Below are 17,974 nucleotides of genomic sequence, written 5' to 3' on the forward strand. Positions count from 1 at the left end.
TCCATTCCTGTCAGGATGATCTTTTGTAAACTAGGTTTCAATGATTCCAATATTTTGGACAGCCTGAGATAATCGAGAATAGAGGAAAATCAATACATCGTTAGCATTCTACACTGTTATTCATTTCGGTCTCTATTCGACTCGCAGCATATCATGCATTCTCCTGCCTCCAAAGATGGGAATACTTGCACGAGAGGTGGAAAAATGAATAAAATGCATTATCCCCCATAATTATAATTATAGAGATATTTCCATGGAGTCGGAAGACTCATCGTTGGAGATCCATTATTTACATACTAGTCATGACTCAGACAACACCTATCATAACCAGAGGCGTAGCTAGGGAGGAGCGGAGGGTGCGGTCCACCCCGGGCGGCACTTTGAACTTTTGCAGTTAATTCTAAAATACAGTCTCGAGAACTCATTTCCAGATATTGTAATACTACTGCGAATTTTCCTCACAATTGCTGTAAGTGTTGCTGGTTGTGAGAGGAGTTTTTCTAAATAAAATTGATTAAGAATTACCTACATTACTATGAAATAGACTTAGCCAATGTAATCGACAATTTCGCTAACAGAAAAATAACATTTTACAATGTTGAAATTAAAGTTTTACTTCAAAAATAAACATAGTGTTTTAATTTATTTCCCTATAAATCGTTTTGACTTTTTGTAGTATTTTTGTTGTGTATTGAGAGGGGTGGCAAAGGCTCTAGCCACACCACTGATCATAACCCTCCTTAAACTAATTGACTGATGAAGCACCTACAACTATCCCTGCCAACGCATTCCACTCATTCACCACCCTCCAAGCAAAAATCCTAATCTTAACACCCTTGATAATCACACGCTTACATAACTTCACCTTGTTCTCTTCCTTCTTGCCACATACTGAAAAAGACTTCAGTGTCAATCATATAAATCCCTTTTAAATGCTTCTATCATGTCTCCTCTTTTCAATTATCAGTTAATTTATGAAAGGGAAGAGACAAGATAGGTTTCCAGTTCCAGCTCAGGCTAGAAGAGACACTTGTTATTTTCTGTCAGTAGCAATCTTATACAAATCATAGTTCTTCAACATAATATATAATAATTCTCTCTCTCTAGTATTCCAACACCCTTCATCTCTTCTTAATCAGTCCTCTTGATAAATATACTACAGATGTCACCTCTCCCCCTTAGTAATTCAGACCATATCTTATCCAAGTCTCCTTATTTTTGCAGAACATCTTACAATCCAACTAATCTGAGTCTCATGTCCTTTTGCATTACGGTAGCACTAAATGGAGTGCTCAATTTCAGTTTCCTCTCCTTGGAACGATTACAGCTTTTGATTATCAGATCCAGACACCTGCTCCAACCAAATAACAAATAGTTTTTCCTGGAGTGAAGGCCTTCGTCTCCCATTCTGGTCTAAAGCCCAGATCACTATCTATACCTTGGTTTTCATGAAATGACTTCACTAAGGCCATCAGGCACAACTTCAGTCCAGCTGTGCATCCACCACTCTCTCTCTCATTCAAAAAAAGATACAATTTTAACACCCAAAGATAAGACTGACCTCCTTACATCATTCTCCTCCAACTCCTGCCCCAATGATTACAGCAAAGTACTCTCCACTGTACTAACAACTATTCACTGCATGGCTCCACTAGTCGTTTATCAGAAAGATAAGAAAAATGCTGAAACCTTGGATACCAACAAATCTTCTGGTCCTGATGTTATGATCCCAGTTGGAGATCATAACATCTGAACTAATCCTGTATCATCTTTACAATACTTTATACTCATCTGGATGCACCTTACAGACAAACCTATATCTAATCCATCCCAAAGAAAGGAGATAAAACCAGCCATCTAAACGTTTCCCCCCCTTTGCACTTACCTCAGTTCTGTTGATAATAATGTAAAATATCAATAATCAAATCCTTCCCCAAATAGAAGCCCACCAGTTATCAGTATCCTCAATTTATGTATCCAAGCTGCCGAAAGCTTTAATAAAACCTATACGATTTCATATCTGGACATTTCCAAGCATTTGATCAGATTGTCACACAGACCTACTTACCAGATTACTGTTGTATTTTATGAATATTCAAACCATTGTATAATCTGCCATCCACCCTTTTCTACTGATATTTGGAGACTGGAATGCAAAAGTAGAGGAAAAGTAGAACAAATTATCCAATTAATCCCTTTTAAATGCTTCTATCATGTCTCCTCTTTTCAATTATCAGTTAATTTTTGAAAAGGAAGAGACAAGATAGGTTTCCAATTCCAGCTCAGGCTGGAAGAAACACAGAGTTGTTTTCTGTCAGTGGCAATCATATACAAATCATACAGTTGTTCATCATAATATATATGATGAACAACTGTATGATAGAAAATTTGTTTTAGGATTGAAGAAAAAAGTATGTTGAAGTTTTGTGTCCAGAATAATTTCTTTATTGCAAACAACTTCCTTTCAACAACATAAATGAAGACTGTACACAGGGATTTCACCGGTGAAAACAGAAATCAGATAGACAGACATCCTGTTTGCAATTAGCGGTGGAGATACCATAAAAAATAAATAAAACACTATCTGATGCAGACTGTAAAATGGATAATTCTTCTTATTATTATTCTTACCCTAAGACCACATGCTCATCTAGGAGGTCCATTTGTCATACCCACAGCTCATCATGCCATGCTTTAAGCACATTCTAATTTTCTGCAGACACCACATTCTCAGGCAAGGCATGCAAAAAACCTGCTTTTCACTCCCTTGTTCACACCCTTCTCATACAGCTACCAAGGATGACCTCTTGTTCTCTCCATGATCTCACACCATTTTATGAAAAACAACTTCAACATTGATCCTATAGCAATCCCTTACCAACTTGTAAGTCACTATTATTTCAACCTTCCCTCCTATCCACTAGACACTGTAAATTGCATTTTCTCAACTTTTCCTCATATTCAACATTCCAGAGTTCAGAAACTACCTTGGCCAGTTGCCTCTGGGCACTTTCCAACCTCTCTTCGTATTTTTGAAAACCAGGTGACCAAACCTCTGTGCACAGTAGTCCATATGTGGTCTAATCAGAGCCTTATACAATGGAACAAGAATCTCCTTATGCCAGTCTTCAAGTCAGAATCCTCCACTTCATTTTCAGAATTCATGATGTTGTCCTCACAGTTTTGGCAATGTGACCTCTAAATTTTAGATCCTTATCCACCATCACCCCCAAGATCTCATTTCCTCCACCTCCAGCAATATATATTCTATTGCCAAAGCCAAATTCTTTTTCAGTTTACATAACCACTAGTATCTCATCCTCATAAACCTCAGTTTCTTCCATCCAGTGAAGTGGTAGCATTAGGCTCAAAGTTTTGTTGAGAGCTATCAACACCAGTTGACATCACTCAACAAAATGGGCACACATTAGATGAACAATCTCTTCTGCATCTGTCACCTGCATCCTGTCTGCATTCAGTCGATAGGATGCAGGTGTTCTTCTTTCTGAGTGAATTATTGTGGGCTTAAGCTTGAAAGTTTCTTTTCATACTTAGAATTAGCTTTCCATAGAAGTGGAAGGGGTGGTGAAGCGCAATACATAGCCTCTTCCACTCAAATGTCAACCTCACCTTAACGTGGTCCATTCTGTTCTAAAAGTACAAACGAGGCACTGACGACCGAGTATGGGCGATATAACCTTAACACCCTAACAGAGTAAATGCTTGTATTTTGTAATTAAAATAAAAAGCCAAAAGGCTAGTTTTCTGGCAATTGAATAGATATTAAATGGATAAGAATCCTATATTGTTATATAGCCAGTAAGTGAAACTCAAGATCGATAACTACGATCTATGAGTTTCAATGCCAAAAAACTATCGGCGAAGGCAATTCGAAGCAAAGGTGGAGCAAGCTCCCTCACTATTCTTGATATTCTCTCATAATGTAAGACACAGCTGCTAGGAGATGTAATACTGTCATTACATTATGAGGGGAGGTCACTACCCAGACCAGTTTCAACCTTTTTTGAGGCCTCATCATTGAAACTCATAGATCGTAGTTATCGATCTTGAGTTTCACTTACTGGCTATATAACAATATAGGATTCTTATCCATTTAATATCTATTCAATTGCCAGAAAACTAGCCCTTTGGCTTTTTATTTTAATTACAAAATACAAGCACACCTTTATGGCATTCGTATAGTGAAGGTATGTAAGTTCTTTTCACTAAGCTTTGATATTTTCCAGGTCTACCTACTCACTGAGGAGACCTCAAAAAAGGTTGAAACCGGTCTGGGTAGTGACCTCCCCTCATAATGTAATGAAAGTATTACATCTCCTAGGAGCTGTGTCTTACATTATGAGAGAATATCAAGAATAGTGAGGGATGTTGCTCCACCTTTGCTTCGAATTGCCTTCGCCAATAGTTTTTGGGCAATGAAACTCATAGATCGCAGTTATCGATCTTGAGTTTCACTTACTGGCTATATAACAATATAGGATTCTTATCCATTTAAGAGTAAATGCTGTTAGATCTACCTGTCCAGAGGCGTTAGGTAGCAGCCCTACCACTGGACTTACCCAGCGACAGGTTAGTAACCTGCCCTGGGGAAATTCAAAATACTTTCAAGTTTCATGCAAAGAAAAGCCGGACGGACTGTCAGGGAAAAGACCACAACCCAGGAAACAGTAAACGAAATTGGAAAAAGGAACACTATAATGAAGACTGCAACATGGAATGTGAGAAGCATTGCACACAAAGAAGAAGAACTTGATAAACAACTAAATCAAGCTAACATAAAGATATGTATAGTAACAGAAACAAAGAAAAAACAAAAAGGTACAAAAGAAACAAACAACTATATACAAATCTACAGTGGGGTAAAAAAAAGAAGAAAGAACAAAAGCAGGTATAATGATTATGGTACATAAATCCCTAAAGAACAATATTGTATATTACAACTATTTGAATGAAAGACTAATAGAAATTAGACTCAAGACATTAAGAGGCCACATAACAATAATTGGTGCATATGCACCAGAAGAGGGAAAAGAAGAAGACAGTAATATATTTTATAAAGAATTACAGAATGCCATAGATAAAACAAACAAAACTGACTATTTACTGCTAGCAGGAGACTTAAATGCCAGAATAGGAAACAAAAAATACAAAACAAACATAAGTAAATTTGGCGAAGATACACATAATCAAAATGGTCGCAGATTGCGCAATTTTGTTGTTTATAATAATATGAGAATAATGAATTCAATGTTTAAACACAAGGAAATACATAAATATACTTGGTCAGCCAGAGGATACAAATCAGTAATTGACTACGTCATCACAAATTTTAAATTAGCGGAGTTAATTTTAGACGTAAGAGAACATCGAGGCTTTGAATTAAACTCTGATCACTATATGGTATCAGCAAAAATTCGTTTTAAACCAAAGTGGCTAAAAACACATAGAATTGAAAATTCTTACCAGCCAAGCTACAAAATTTCTTCATTACAGGATCCTCAAGTTAGACTACAATATCAAAAATGCACAAACTTAAAAACAGAAACCACACATGAATCAAGTGACATAGAAGATGAATGGGAAAATATGAAACAAATTCTCACAAAAGCAGCAACAGAAACCTTAGGAATAAAGCACAAATGGATTAGAAAAAGAGGACTACGATACTGGAACAAAGAAATAGAAAATATAATAAAAACCAAAAAGGACAGTTACCAGAAATGGCTAAATTCCAAAACAATAGAAGCAAAAATAGGGTATAAAAGAAATAGTGCAATTGCAAAAAGAAGTAAGGAAAAACATAGAGAAAGATGGAACAATTTCGTAACAGAACTAGAAAAGGATTTATTTAAGCCACAACCCAAAACCTATAAAGTAATAAAATACATGAATAAAGAAATAAAAGAAAAGATAAAAATACAAACAATAGATTTAGAAAAATGGGTGACCTATTTCCAAAATCTCTGGACAGACGAGAACAATGAATTAAAATTTTATAAGACAAAGAATGACCTAATAGAAAATATCACAATGTTAGAACTGAAAAATATAATAAAGAAGATGAAAAATAGGAAAACACCAGGAGAAGACAATATAAATATAGAACTATACAAAAATGCAGGTGAAATATTTAATGAAAGACTTCTGAAATTTTTTAATATGGTTTGGATATCTGGAAAAACCCCTAACTCTTGGAAAAAAGCACTGATTATCCCAATCTATAAAAAAGGAAATAAAGACAATTGCAATAATTATAGGGGAATTAGCCTGCTGAATACAGGATATAAAATATATGCAGGAATATTAAAAGAGAAACTAAGCAGCATTGTAGAAAACAAATTACTAGAAGAACAAAACGGTTTCCAAAAAGGCCGATCCTGCATAGATCCAATATTTACTTTAAAATTATTAATAGAAAAGAGAAGAGAATTTCAAAAAGAAAGACACGTGGCGTTTATTGATTATGAAAAAGCCTTTGACAAAATTAGTAGACAAAAATTGTTTAAAATATTAACCGATATAAACATACCAAACCAACTTTTACAATCTATTCAAGAAATATATACAGGAAATAAAATAGCAGTTAAATTAGAACACACCTCAGAATGGAAAGATATATCAAGAGGGGTATGACAAGGATGTACCCTCTCACCTCTGCTTTTCAATATATATATAAATGAAATAATAACAATCTGGAAACAGCATAACCCGTTTGGTATACAAATGACCCCGCAAATGATGATAGATACACTACTATTTGCAGATGATCAAATAGTATTAGCTACATCAGAAGATGACTTACAAAGATCATTAAAATCATTAAATGATATCTCAAAGAAATATAATATGACAATATCCAAAGAAAAAACAAAAATAATGGCATTCAAAGGAGAAAACCCAATAAGAAGTAAAATAGTGATAGATAATAAAATACTAGAACAAGTAAACACTTTCAGATACTTGGGATGTGATCTATCATACGAAGAAGAAAAAGACATAGACACTAAAATATCAAACTTTGTCAAAGTAAATGGCATAACAAATAATATATTTAAGCCATCCCTAGTACAAAAACACACTATATAATGTCTTGTCAAAACCAACTCTACTATACGGAAGCAAAACATGGACCATGAAAAGGAAAGATGAAAAACGAATTCAAACAGCAGAAATGAAGTTCCTCAGAAAAACAGCTGGATATACCAAGTGGGACCACAAAACAAATGAAGAAATCTTACAATCCCTGAAAATAAAACCAATTAATCACTACATAAGACAGTATAAACAAAAATGGCTAGAACATTTAAATCGAATGGACAACAGCAGACTACCAAAAATATTATACAGATACAAAATAAGTGGAAAAAGAAGAATCTGAAGACCAAGAAAGAGATGGCATGAGACCAGAACAGGCCACATGGCCTAAATTCCATGTTAGGAAGAAGAAGAAGAGAATACTTGTAATCTTCTGGTCTTTGTCTTACGATTTTCATAACTGACATCATCGTTATGCACATTATATTCCTTCAACAATTTTTTTTTTCCTTAAGAATCTCTTGCTTAATCAGACTGCACATTCCTTTCACTTCCATCCTATATATTCTTCAAAATACAAGGACATATTCCAATATTGCATTATGCAAGTATTTATTCCCATGCACTGCCAACATCCTTCCTGTCTAAAAACCAATACATGGAGATCAATCATAGTCTCTAAGTTTTCTATTCAGCATATAAGCTTTGCTAAATGAAACATCCATATACTTTTACACTTACCATGCCAGTACTGTGTGATCACTATCACCAATCCGAGGCAAAACAGCCACGTCTTTCTTTAAATGACCCCCCCCCTCCAATATTATAATCAGATCTTTCTGACCTTGAGTTCCATCTGTCACATGCTCAGTGGATGTGACATTTGCACATCCTCTGTGCTAGGCTGCTAAGTTCAAGTTTAGTAGCTAACTGGATGAATTTTTTCCTAAGCCTTTCTTTGACTGGTTCCGAAGTTAGTCGATCTCTGGCATGGGCAAGTGGGTTTTTTCTCCTGTAAACTGAGGTTTTTCATCTTGTAAACTCAAGAAAACTGACTGTAGAACTCACATTAATTCAGACAATAACATATCCTGTTAGGGTTAGGTACCATGAGATGACAGAACCTGTTTGCCAGTCTTTTCATCGATTGATAGTTATCTCTGATTGTCTACTGGTGGAGATTGAGCTGCCCATGCAGTAGTCTCCAAAAGCTAGATAGAGATAAAATGGTCTAACCTGGGAATAAAAAGCATTAGCTGAATTTTTTTTTTTAGTATTTTTAGTTATTTGTCACATGGACCAAAAACCCTGCTCTAGAGACCAAACATAAAACTTTTTCAAGCCACTTCAGACCGTCAATAAAGGGAATGGTGGTCTCACACTGGGTGATGAAATTCATCTTGCACCTAAAGTGCAAGATGAATTTGCAAGATTGTCTTCACCTAAAGACAATCATAAGCATCAATGCCCATAGTAGGATTCAAACCTACAGCCAGCTGGTTGGATAGCATATACACTAACCACTAGGCCAACCTGACAGTCAAGCTATTGGCTTTCATCACTTTCTCATTAAGTACACCTATCATCAAATTTCCATACAATACTATCTCTTTTCTCCCAATCACAATCATCATCACACAACTGAATATTTCCCTTCAGATCATTTCCCACATCATTTATGTAGGAAATAAGCAGCAGCAGGCACTAGCTACTTGCTTTCTTCTGGATTCTGGTCCTTCATACACCACTTTTTTGGTATCTGGCTATTAACCACCCTCATATCGACATAATCAGTGTCATATTCATCTCCATTTTTTTTCTAATTTGCCTAACAGAGTTCCATGTGGTATTCTGTCAAATACCTTTGCAAAATCCAGTGGAATCATTTTGTAGCCATTCCCTTTATCTAATTCAGCTCTCACTCTATTATAAACAGTTAGTAAATTACTAACTCCAGGTTTTTTTTTTGTATACTCTCAATAGTCTGTATGTTTATGTTGGACAACTTGGCAGATCTCTAATCACATTTAATGTCTCATTTATGCACATACTTAATAAGTCTGAACTGAACAAATGCACAATCATCCTTTTATCATAATCAACTCCATGATTAAGCATATCCATATCATTAACATAGCTGCATAACTTATTTACTTTGTTACTCTTTCACATACATTACCCTTCTTCCCATCATGATCTAGTTTCTCTAACTCTTCCCATACAAATAAATAATTTTTCCACACTCCTGATGGCAGACACACATTCCAATCAGGCCATTCCTCATATATAAATCCATTCTTCCCTCAAACTCACTCCATACATTCCAAAACTCACCACTATTCCTTCTACACACTTTACACATGGAAACATTTGCCATTATAGCCCTCCTTAATTCACTACTTTCATATCTTGGAATATACTAACAAGTTTTACTCTCTCACTCTTCATTCTCATTACTTCCAGCAATCTTTTCATATCTTCTCTCATACTGCATTTACTACTAGTTAAATTGTTTGTTCTCACAAGAATTACTATCACTTACTTTTCTTTTTTTTTTGTTTTTCAATTATAATTGTTATATTTTTCAATATAATAAATTTGGCTGCACCACATTGCCAAAAATCTGGGAGACCATCATTTTGAGACCTTCAGCAAGTGTTCATTACTGTACCCATACAGGGTGCCAGTTAATACTGTAGGAGACCACCTTTAACAATCAGTCTAGCTTTCTAATAATCTTTCTGATAGCCATGCAAAGGAATTCAGTTTTTTTTTTTTATTTGTTTTTAACTGTCAAAAACAAATCCTCAAAAAAATATGCAATAAAATAAATGTATCTCATTGTTCATGTACAGTTATTCTCAAGAAATAAATGTCGGAAAAGCTGTATACCCTTTATAGAAAAAACAAGTCTCATCTTACAGGATGATACGATATAATCAGTCTATCTTATTTTATTTATTCATTCATTTTGCTTTTTTTTTATTTTAAGAATATGCTAAAAAAAAAAAGAGGCGAAAATAAGAAATTCATCATGCTCTTTCATTATAAGCTTTACAATATCTTTTTCAAGTATAATTATCAATATTGCAATATTAACAAAATATAAAAATAAAACAAGGGAAGTTTAGCCATTTCAAAAGTTAAAGACCCATTCCACCTTTACAAGGTGGGGATTTGCTTTTTGAGTGATTTGATTCCTTCCACTGACTTGGAGAAAATGCCTGAAAAATGAAACATGATTAAATGATTTCAATAACATTATTTACTAGCTTTTCAAGTGCAATATTCAAAATATCTCTTCTGTGATGGAATATTTTAATCAGTTTTCTGAACTTTTTTATTCATCCATTCATTTATTCTCTTTATATACAAGTAAGAAATAGTAACTGGTGAACTTAAATTAAAAAATTAACTTCAAAAGTAATTAATTTAAAATGCCTACCATGTATTTTAAAACTTCTTTTACCAACTTTTTACAATGAAAGCGAACAGACTACAAAAGATCAGCATCCCTGCTATAATTTGTGAATAGTTGAGAAGCTCAATGCCCAACTCCAGCTGCTCCATTGGACTGTGTGCTCCTTCGATGACATCTTCAACCTCAAGCACAGATCCTTGTCATATTCCCATGATTTCTAAACTATTTGTTGTAAAGTGAAAATCTGATCTTGACAACCTCTATTTGGCCTGAAACAAATTGTTCTTCTCCGTATGATTGAATAAATATTACCTGAAATACTTAGTAAAGAAATTCCTCTGTAATTCTAACATTGCAGCTTTATTTCATTCTTTATAGATGGGAACTATGATACTCTATTACAATCATCTGGAATTCAACGATCTAATCAAGCCCTCCGGATTAAACAATGTTGCCATGTGAAACTTTTAGATCTCTATATTTAACATTTGAGTCAAATGTTAAATATAGAGATCTATGCTTGCTGCCTTTCGGCATTTCAAAATTTTGATGGTGTTTTCTATCTCAAGTATTGATATGTACTCCTCTTTGCATTCCTCTTGAAAATTTTCTGGCATGGTTCTTTCACTGTGGTTCGTTTAACAGTCTTTCAAAGTAATTACTCCAGATGTCTAGGATATCCTTAGTTTCAAGTTTTCATGTCACCTTTATCATCTATGATTCCTCTTACAGCACTCTTTTTTCTGAATTTCATGAGCTTTCAGAACATGTTGCCACTTTCCTGATATTTATTAGCTATATTCTTACCAAAGTCTTCCCATGACTTTTGATTTAGCTACTTTTACACCAGACTTAGCTCCCTTACATTTTCTCTACAACATTACTCACATTCATCAACAATCTCACTGATACATTTTCTTACCTTTTTGCCTGAATATACTATCACATGTTTTACTCACACCACACTTCTCATATATTTGCTCACCAGTATTGATCAACACATTTTCTATGTATTTGCTCACCAATATCACTTTCCTTCCATTTTTGATCTTTCATAACAGACACATTTCACACACACACACGCAAACAAACAAACAAACAAATATTAAACTCCCCTGAAAAATTTTAGAGTACTATATGACAACTGACTGCTGGCCTTCTGCCCAATCATAACAGAGCAGTGGCAGCTGTGACTTCTTAATTTCAAGTTTATTAACAAATGGAGCTCTTATGACATCTCCATTTCTCACTCTTTTTAGTTACATATCATCAAATTTCTTTTTGGTTACATATCATCAAATTTCTGATATCCAATATACCCAAGAGGGTATATTGGATACTATGACAGTACGATATGAAAAGCTTACATTATTACTAACTACCTTTTTACAACCTTCTACCAAATTAGTCTGTTATTTGTCAGCACCCCAATACTCTCAGATCTTATATTTCAGTCTTTTAAGACACTTCTAACCACATCAATCCATCTAAGTCTTGGTCTTCCTTTGGGTCTTTTTTTTTCCTGACCTTGTGGCATCAGATAACAGTTTTGCTAATCTTAATTTTCTTTTTCTTTTATTCTGTTTAAGTGATAATACCACCTGAGATCAACTCTGATCACACATGCCTGAATACCAACAATGTAAAGTATAGTGAAATAACATGTAAAAACAAAAGTCATGGGAAGACTTTGGTAAGAATTGTCATTGTCATCAGTGGTTTTAACAGGCACTTAAGTGTCCACAGTCTTACAAGTATTCTTGGATCTCCTAACCGTAAATATGAGGATAAGGCAGTTACCTTTATGTCTCGAAGTATTCTTGTCTGTAAATTGCGTGTGTTCAACTGGCCGGTTTGCCGGTTCTGAGGAAAAACCCGAGTTTATGGGAGAACACCCCCCCCACACACACACACCTCCGAATAGACCAATTAATTGGCCTTTAGTCGAAAGAGACTATATAAAGGTTCCTCACATCACTGATGGGAACTGAACCCAGGTCTTTCTGACCAAAGAGCTTCATCTATACTGAATGAGCTACAGAGGCTCACTTTGGCAAGAATATAAAAGATAAATAACAGGAATATGACAAAATTTTCTGAAGGCCATTGAAAAAAAGATTAGATATACAGGTAAGACTACTGTAAAAGAAATTGGAGACCATAAAAATGAGGATAGATATATTTTTGTCTGGAGTAAATACTCTGAAAGATTGCTAAATGAGTCAAAAAAGTGATAGAACAAGCAGTAGAAAATATTCAAGAAAAATGTAATCAATAGTACATATCAATACTTGAGGTAGGAACAGCAATAAAAAAAATGAAATACAAAATCGCAGCTGGAGTATGGAGTAGATGATGTTCGACTGAAATATATAAGTATAAAAGCTTTACAGTAGCTGCACTACATATTCAGAAGGCCTGTACATATATAGAAGACAGAGCTTCATGGTGTAAACAACACCAAGAGAGAAAAATCTAATTAATGTATTGAACTAGTATATTTCTCTGGTTTTTCTACCCAGCATTTTCAGAGAAGAAATTACAACTGCAACATGCACACAGCACTCTATTAGATCATTGAAGAAGTAATTCAGATTATAACTGAAAAAGACCTAATGTCCTAACACAGTACCTTATAGAAGCCATTTGGTCTCAGAATAGCTGTCTCCCAATTTTTTGGCAAATTAATGCAGCCATAATGTGTTGTGGGAAGTGATTCATACTCAGAGATGTCTTTTTTTTCCCAATTTAATTCTATGTAAAGGGATATCCAGAGCATGGTCTGCCTTTTTTTTGACTTGTCATATAGATGACTGTGAATGTAATGTTTGTGTCTTTAAAGTGATTGATGTTATCTGATCTACCAGACTGTCAAAAGTAGGCTAAACTGCAGACACAAGGAATATCATACATTCCAGGATCTGCAAGAAGATGAAAGTGATCCTTAGAAAAACGAGAAGAACGTAACTAGCTAAATGAGTGGTTTGAAAGTGGCATGAAGATTATATTTGCATGATTATATAGTTTTCATAAATATAATCTCCATTTCTTTTGTCATTCCTAGTATTGCCATACTGTACTGATGATGTCCTAAGATACCTAGGACGAAATATTTACGTAAAAAAAAACTTACTACTGTGGTTCACGTGTGTTAAATTTAGTCATGAATTCTTCACAGGTTTCTCTATGTAATCAAGTCTTATTCCTACACAGGGAAATGACAACACAGAAGATGGACTTACTAGGCAAACAACTGAAACAGGGTAAGCTACATGCCCGTATCTCTTTTTTAAAAAAAGTGCAGACACGATAAACTTATTCCAATGTTCACTAAGCTAAAGGAAGTTATTAAATCACCAAGCGCCCATAAAATCCATCAAAAAGCAAGCCATTCGCTACTTCTAAATCAGTTACGAGATTCCAAACATAAATTGGCAACAAATAATTTAAAAATTATAGAACTAGAATCAGATTTGTCAAACACGCTAAATCAAGAATTGCTACAAGTGATTATTGTGTCTCAAAAAACTCGGATCAAAGAGCTCTTGATAAAAGCAATATTAACTTACAGAAAAAATACCTGAACCTGTTAAATCGATCTAAGAAAAATATCAATAAATTACTGACCGAAAAATGGGTGGTAAACTTATCTAACTGCCCACTAATGGAAGATGAATTAAATGTTCTAGCAAGAGGCCAAAAGTTTGCCATCCCCCTAAACATCTCCCATATCTAGATTTCATACACAACATTGAAAGAAACATCAAGCACCTCCCCAGTATTGAAGCCAACACACTTCGTTTTAAATAGCAAAAATAATTTTTGATGCCAAACCTTCAGTTTTAAACATTCCACCATCAGAATTGAAAGCTCTAACCACCTTAAAACATAATAAAAACATAATCATCACCAGAGCTGACAAAGGAAATACTACAGTTGTTCTTGATACTGTTTCTTATGACCGAAAAATGAATCTACTACTCCGAGACTGAAATATTTATGCAAAACTGGACTATGATCCCACAAAAAGACAGCTGAAGAAACTGAACAAGCTACTCGATGAAACAATGTCGTTAGATGAAGAAACTTCAAAAAAATTCAAAACATACCAATGCTAGATCTCCAAGAATATACAGTTTACCCAAGCTTCACAAAAACAATGTCCCACTCAAACCTGTCATTGATTCAATTAACAGCCTGACTTACAAGTTATCAAAATTTTTATCAAAACCTTCTCTGTCCCCACATAGGCCATTTAACCTCTTCAATAAAAAACTCCACAGATTTTCACACCAAAATAAAAGACATTCAACTGCTGACAACAGACATTGCTAATTAGCTTCGACATCGTCTCTCTCTTCACCAATATCCCCCATAAAGAAACTGTAGACCTATTAAATCAAATAATTCCTTCGGACATTGTTAAACTTTTCAAATTTGTTATCACTTCTGGTTACATGGAAATGAAAAATCTACAAGCAAGAGGAGGGAACAGCAATGAGATCTCCCTTGTCACCAAACTTGGCAGATCTGTTTATAGAACATCTAGAAGAAAAAATCCTCATGTTCAAACCCAAATCAAAACTCTGGCTTCAACATGTCGATGACATCTTCGCAGTCTGGAGTCATTCTGAACAAGAGCTACTTCAGTTTTTAGAAAAAATCAACCTTCTTCATCCTCACATCAGATTTACATTAGAAAGAGAACCCCCACAAGGCATCCCCTTTCTGGATTTACACATCCAAAGAAAAGAAGACGGTTCAATCTCCACCTCTGTATATCGCAAACTGACATTTTCAGGCTGCTACATTCACAATACTTCAGCTCATCATCCCTCTTGAAAATTTGGCATCATTAAATCATTGGTAACCAGAGCACACAGATTATGCTCCTCCTCCGAGGATTCTCTAAAACAAGAATTGGAAATAATCAAAAACACAGCCACTCTAAATGGTTACAATCTCAAAGCAACTCAATAAAACATCATCAGCAATTTCTCCACACTTCAACCTAGACAAGAACAACCCCATAGGATTCCCACACCTTATATCAAACGCATCTTCGAACAGCTCTCGAAAATTATGAAGAAATATAATCTTGCTGCCACCTACAAACCCATCAACCAGATCCAAAACTTGTTACCCTCGCCTAAAGACAAACTTTCACCTATGCTACTACCTGGTATATACGAGGTTCCATGCTCCTGTAAACTCTCTTATTTTGGACAGACAGGCAGATCAGTTTTTAAACGCATTTCGGAACATCAAGACCATATTCGCCTCATCAAATCAAATAAATCAGGCCTAGCTCAACACGGAGTTGAAAACCCAAACCACAAGATCCATTGGAAAAAAAAAACTTCTACACAGATCTTCATATAAATATGAATGCTTATATAAAGAAAGTGCTGAAGCCCTACTCCACAGACCAAATCTAAACCGCAATGATGTTCTTGCCATCCCTAAAGTATGGGAAATTGTCATACAAAATTGTGTAAAATAATAACTTAACTGTAATTAATTTTAATTTAATTTAAGCAATTTAATTTAATTTACATTCAGGCCACAATGCGCCACTGCACGCAATTTGGATTCCTTCGTACGTATGCGCCCTTTCTTTCGTCATTCTTAGTATTGCCATACTGTACTGGTGATGTCCAAGATACCTAGGACGAAATATTTATGTAATAAAAAACCTACTACTGTGGTTCACGTGTGTTAAATTTAGTCATGAATTCTCCACAGGTTTCTCTATATAATCATAATCTCCATGTCACTTCCAAACCACTCATTCAGCTAGCTAACTTCATCTGTTCTCCTAAGGAACAACTTCATCCTCTTGCAAATCATGGAGTGTATAAAGATCCTCAGTGTCTGTTTAGCCTACTTTAGATAGAAGGATCTGTGATCATTTACATGGCAAGTCAGAATTGGCAGACTATGCTCTAGATACTTTGCCACACAAGATTAAATGGAAGAAGAAGACATCTGTGTTACACATTACATAGAAATCGCCATGGGTCTCAGAGACTGTTTTTAGAGCCAGCACTGGCTATGAAGTACTCTGCCAATCTCAACCAGATGGGTACATTTATTTATCAAAGATCTGGGAGATAGTTGTTCTGAGTCCAAATAGCCAGACTTCTCAAAATTAACTTCATGATTATTAAGCTTTTAGATTTGGGAGATAGTCCAAATAGACAGACTTCTCAAAATTAACTTTATGATTATCCAGCTCCTAGAGTTAGGACATTAGTTTTTTTGTTCTTTTTCAGTTACAATATAAATTATTTCTACAATGATCTCATTGAGTGCTGTGTGCTTGTCACAATTGTAATTTTGTGCTCTGAAGATGCTAAGTACAGTGAAATATTAGTAAGTTCAATAAATTAATAATTTTTTTTTCTTTTATGTTGTTATTCTGTGAAGCACTGTTATGAATTCAGAAGGCTGGTTGGAAGGTCAAATTCCAGATGATTTTAGTAGAGCTCTCATAGTAACCATCTATAAAAAGGGGAATAAAACTGAATGTATGAATTACAGAGAAATTTGAAGGAATCTAATCACTCGGCTAGCCAAGTGGTTAGTGTATCTGCTCTCCAGCCAAAAAGCTGTGGGTTCGAATCCTGCTGTGGGAATGGATGTTTGTTCATGGAAACACTAGTGGTGGCAGTCAGCTGTAGATGCTGTTGGTGTAGTTGTGGTCAGTTGGTGGATTGAGTGGTCTAAAGAGTGGTCTATAGAGCAGGTGACCTCTCTTGATGAGAATCTGGATTCCCTCGAGGTGATTATTATTATTATTAAATAATAATAATATTCCCTCGAGGTGATTATTATTATTATTAAATAATAATAATAATCTTTAACTAAATTGTGTAATTCTGAAACAAATTTAGTATGAAAATCATCAATAAAAAGACAAAGACTATGAAAACTGGCAGGAACACTGAAAGCATCATCGGTTGCATCCTGATTGGGAAACGGAACAATGAAAATTAGTCTCTGATTCCATGGAGGTTGGATGTTAATAATAATAATAATAATATTTAGGTACAATTTTTAATAAAGATGGCAGTTAAATATGGAAACGACAACAGAGTGAGCAAAGATGGCATATTGTAAGGAGTCAAATGAATTTTATATGAAATAGGAGAGAAATTAGTTATAACACTAAAGTAGCTCCATACAAGGCTGCATTCAAAGAAATTTTAACTTATGGATCTAAAAGTTGGGTTAAAAATAACACAATTGATCAAAAATTGGAGTATATGAATTCTGAGAAAAATCAGAAGAGTGAACAGATGACATCAATAGCAGAATCAGATTCATATTAAAAATGAAGATATTAGGAAGGAACATGATCTTTATAACATTCGGTTATGTGTGAGCAGAAACATCACAGGTGCTGCAAATTTTCACTATGCTTTCTTCTTTTTCATGACTGCCTCTTTAATTTCTGATTCCATAATGGATTTCACTTTTTTCTATTTTTGCAGT

General features: G+C 34.7%; 1 protein-coding gene across 1 annotated transcript in view; it reads right to left on the bottom strand.

Moving 5' to 3' along the window:
• Positions 1-9,936: 9,936 nt before the first annotated feature.
• Positions 9,937-17,974, bottom strand: part of LOC150110414 (uncharacterized) — a 163,493-nt gene continuing 155,455 nt past the window's right edge. Inside the window, exon 7 of the mRNA XM_090393596.1 lies at positions 9,937-10,280. Coding sequence (XP_090249722.1) covers positions 10,200-10,280 — 81 coding nt within the window. The 3' untranslated portion in view covers positions 9,937-10,199. The remainder of the gene's footprint in view (positions 10,281-17,974) is intronic.

This window comes from Typopeltis vanoorti, chromosome 1 (genome assembly GCF_054136105.1).
Source record: "Typopeltis vanoorti isolate ZY-2024b chromosome 1, IOZ_Tvanoo_1.0, whole genome shotgun sequence".
Taxonomy (NCBI): Eukaryota; Metazoa; Arthropoda; class Arachnida; order Uropygi; family Thelyphonidae; genus Typopeltis; species Typopeltis vanoorti.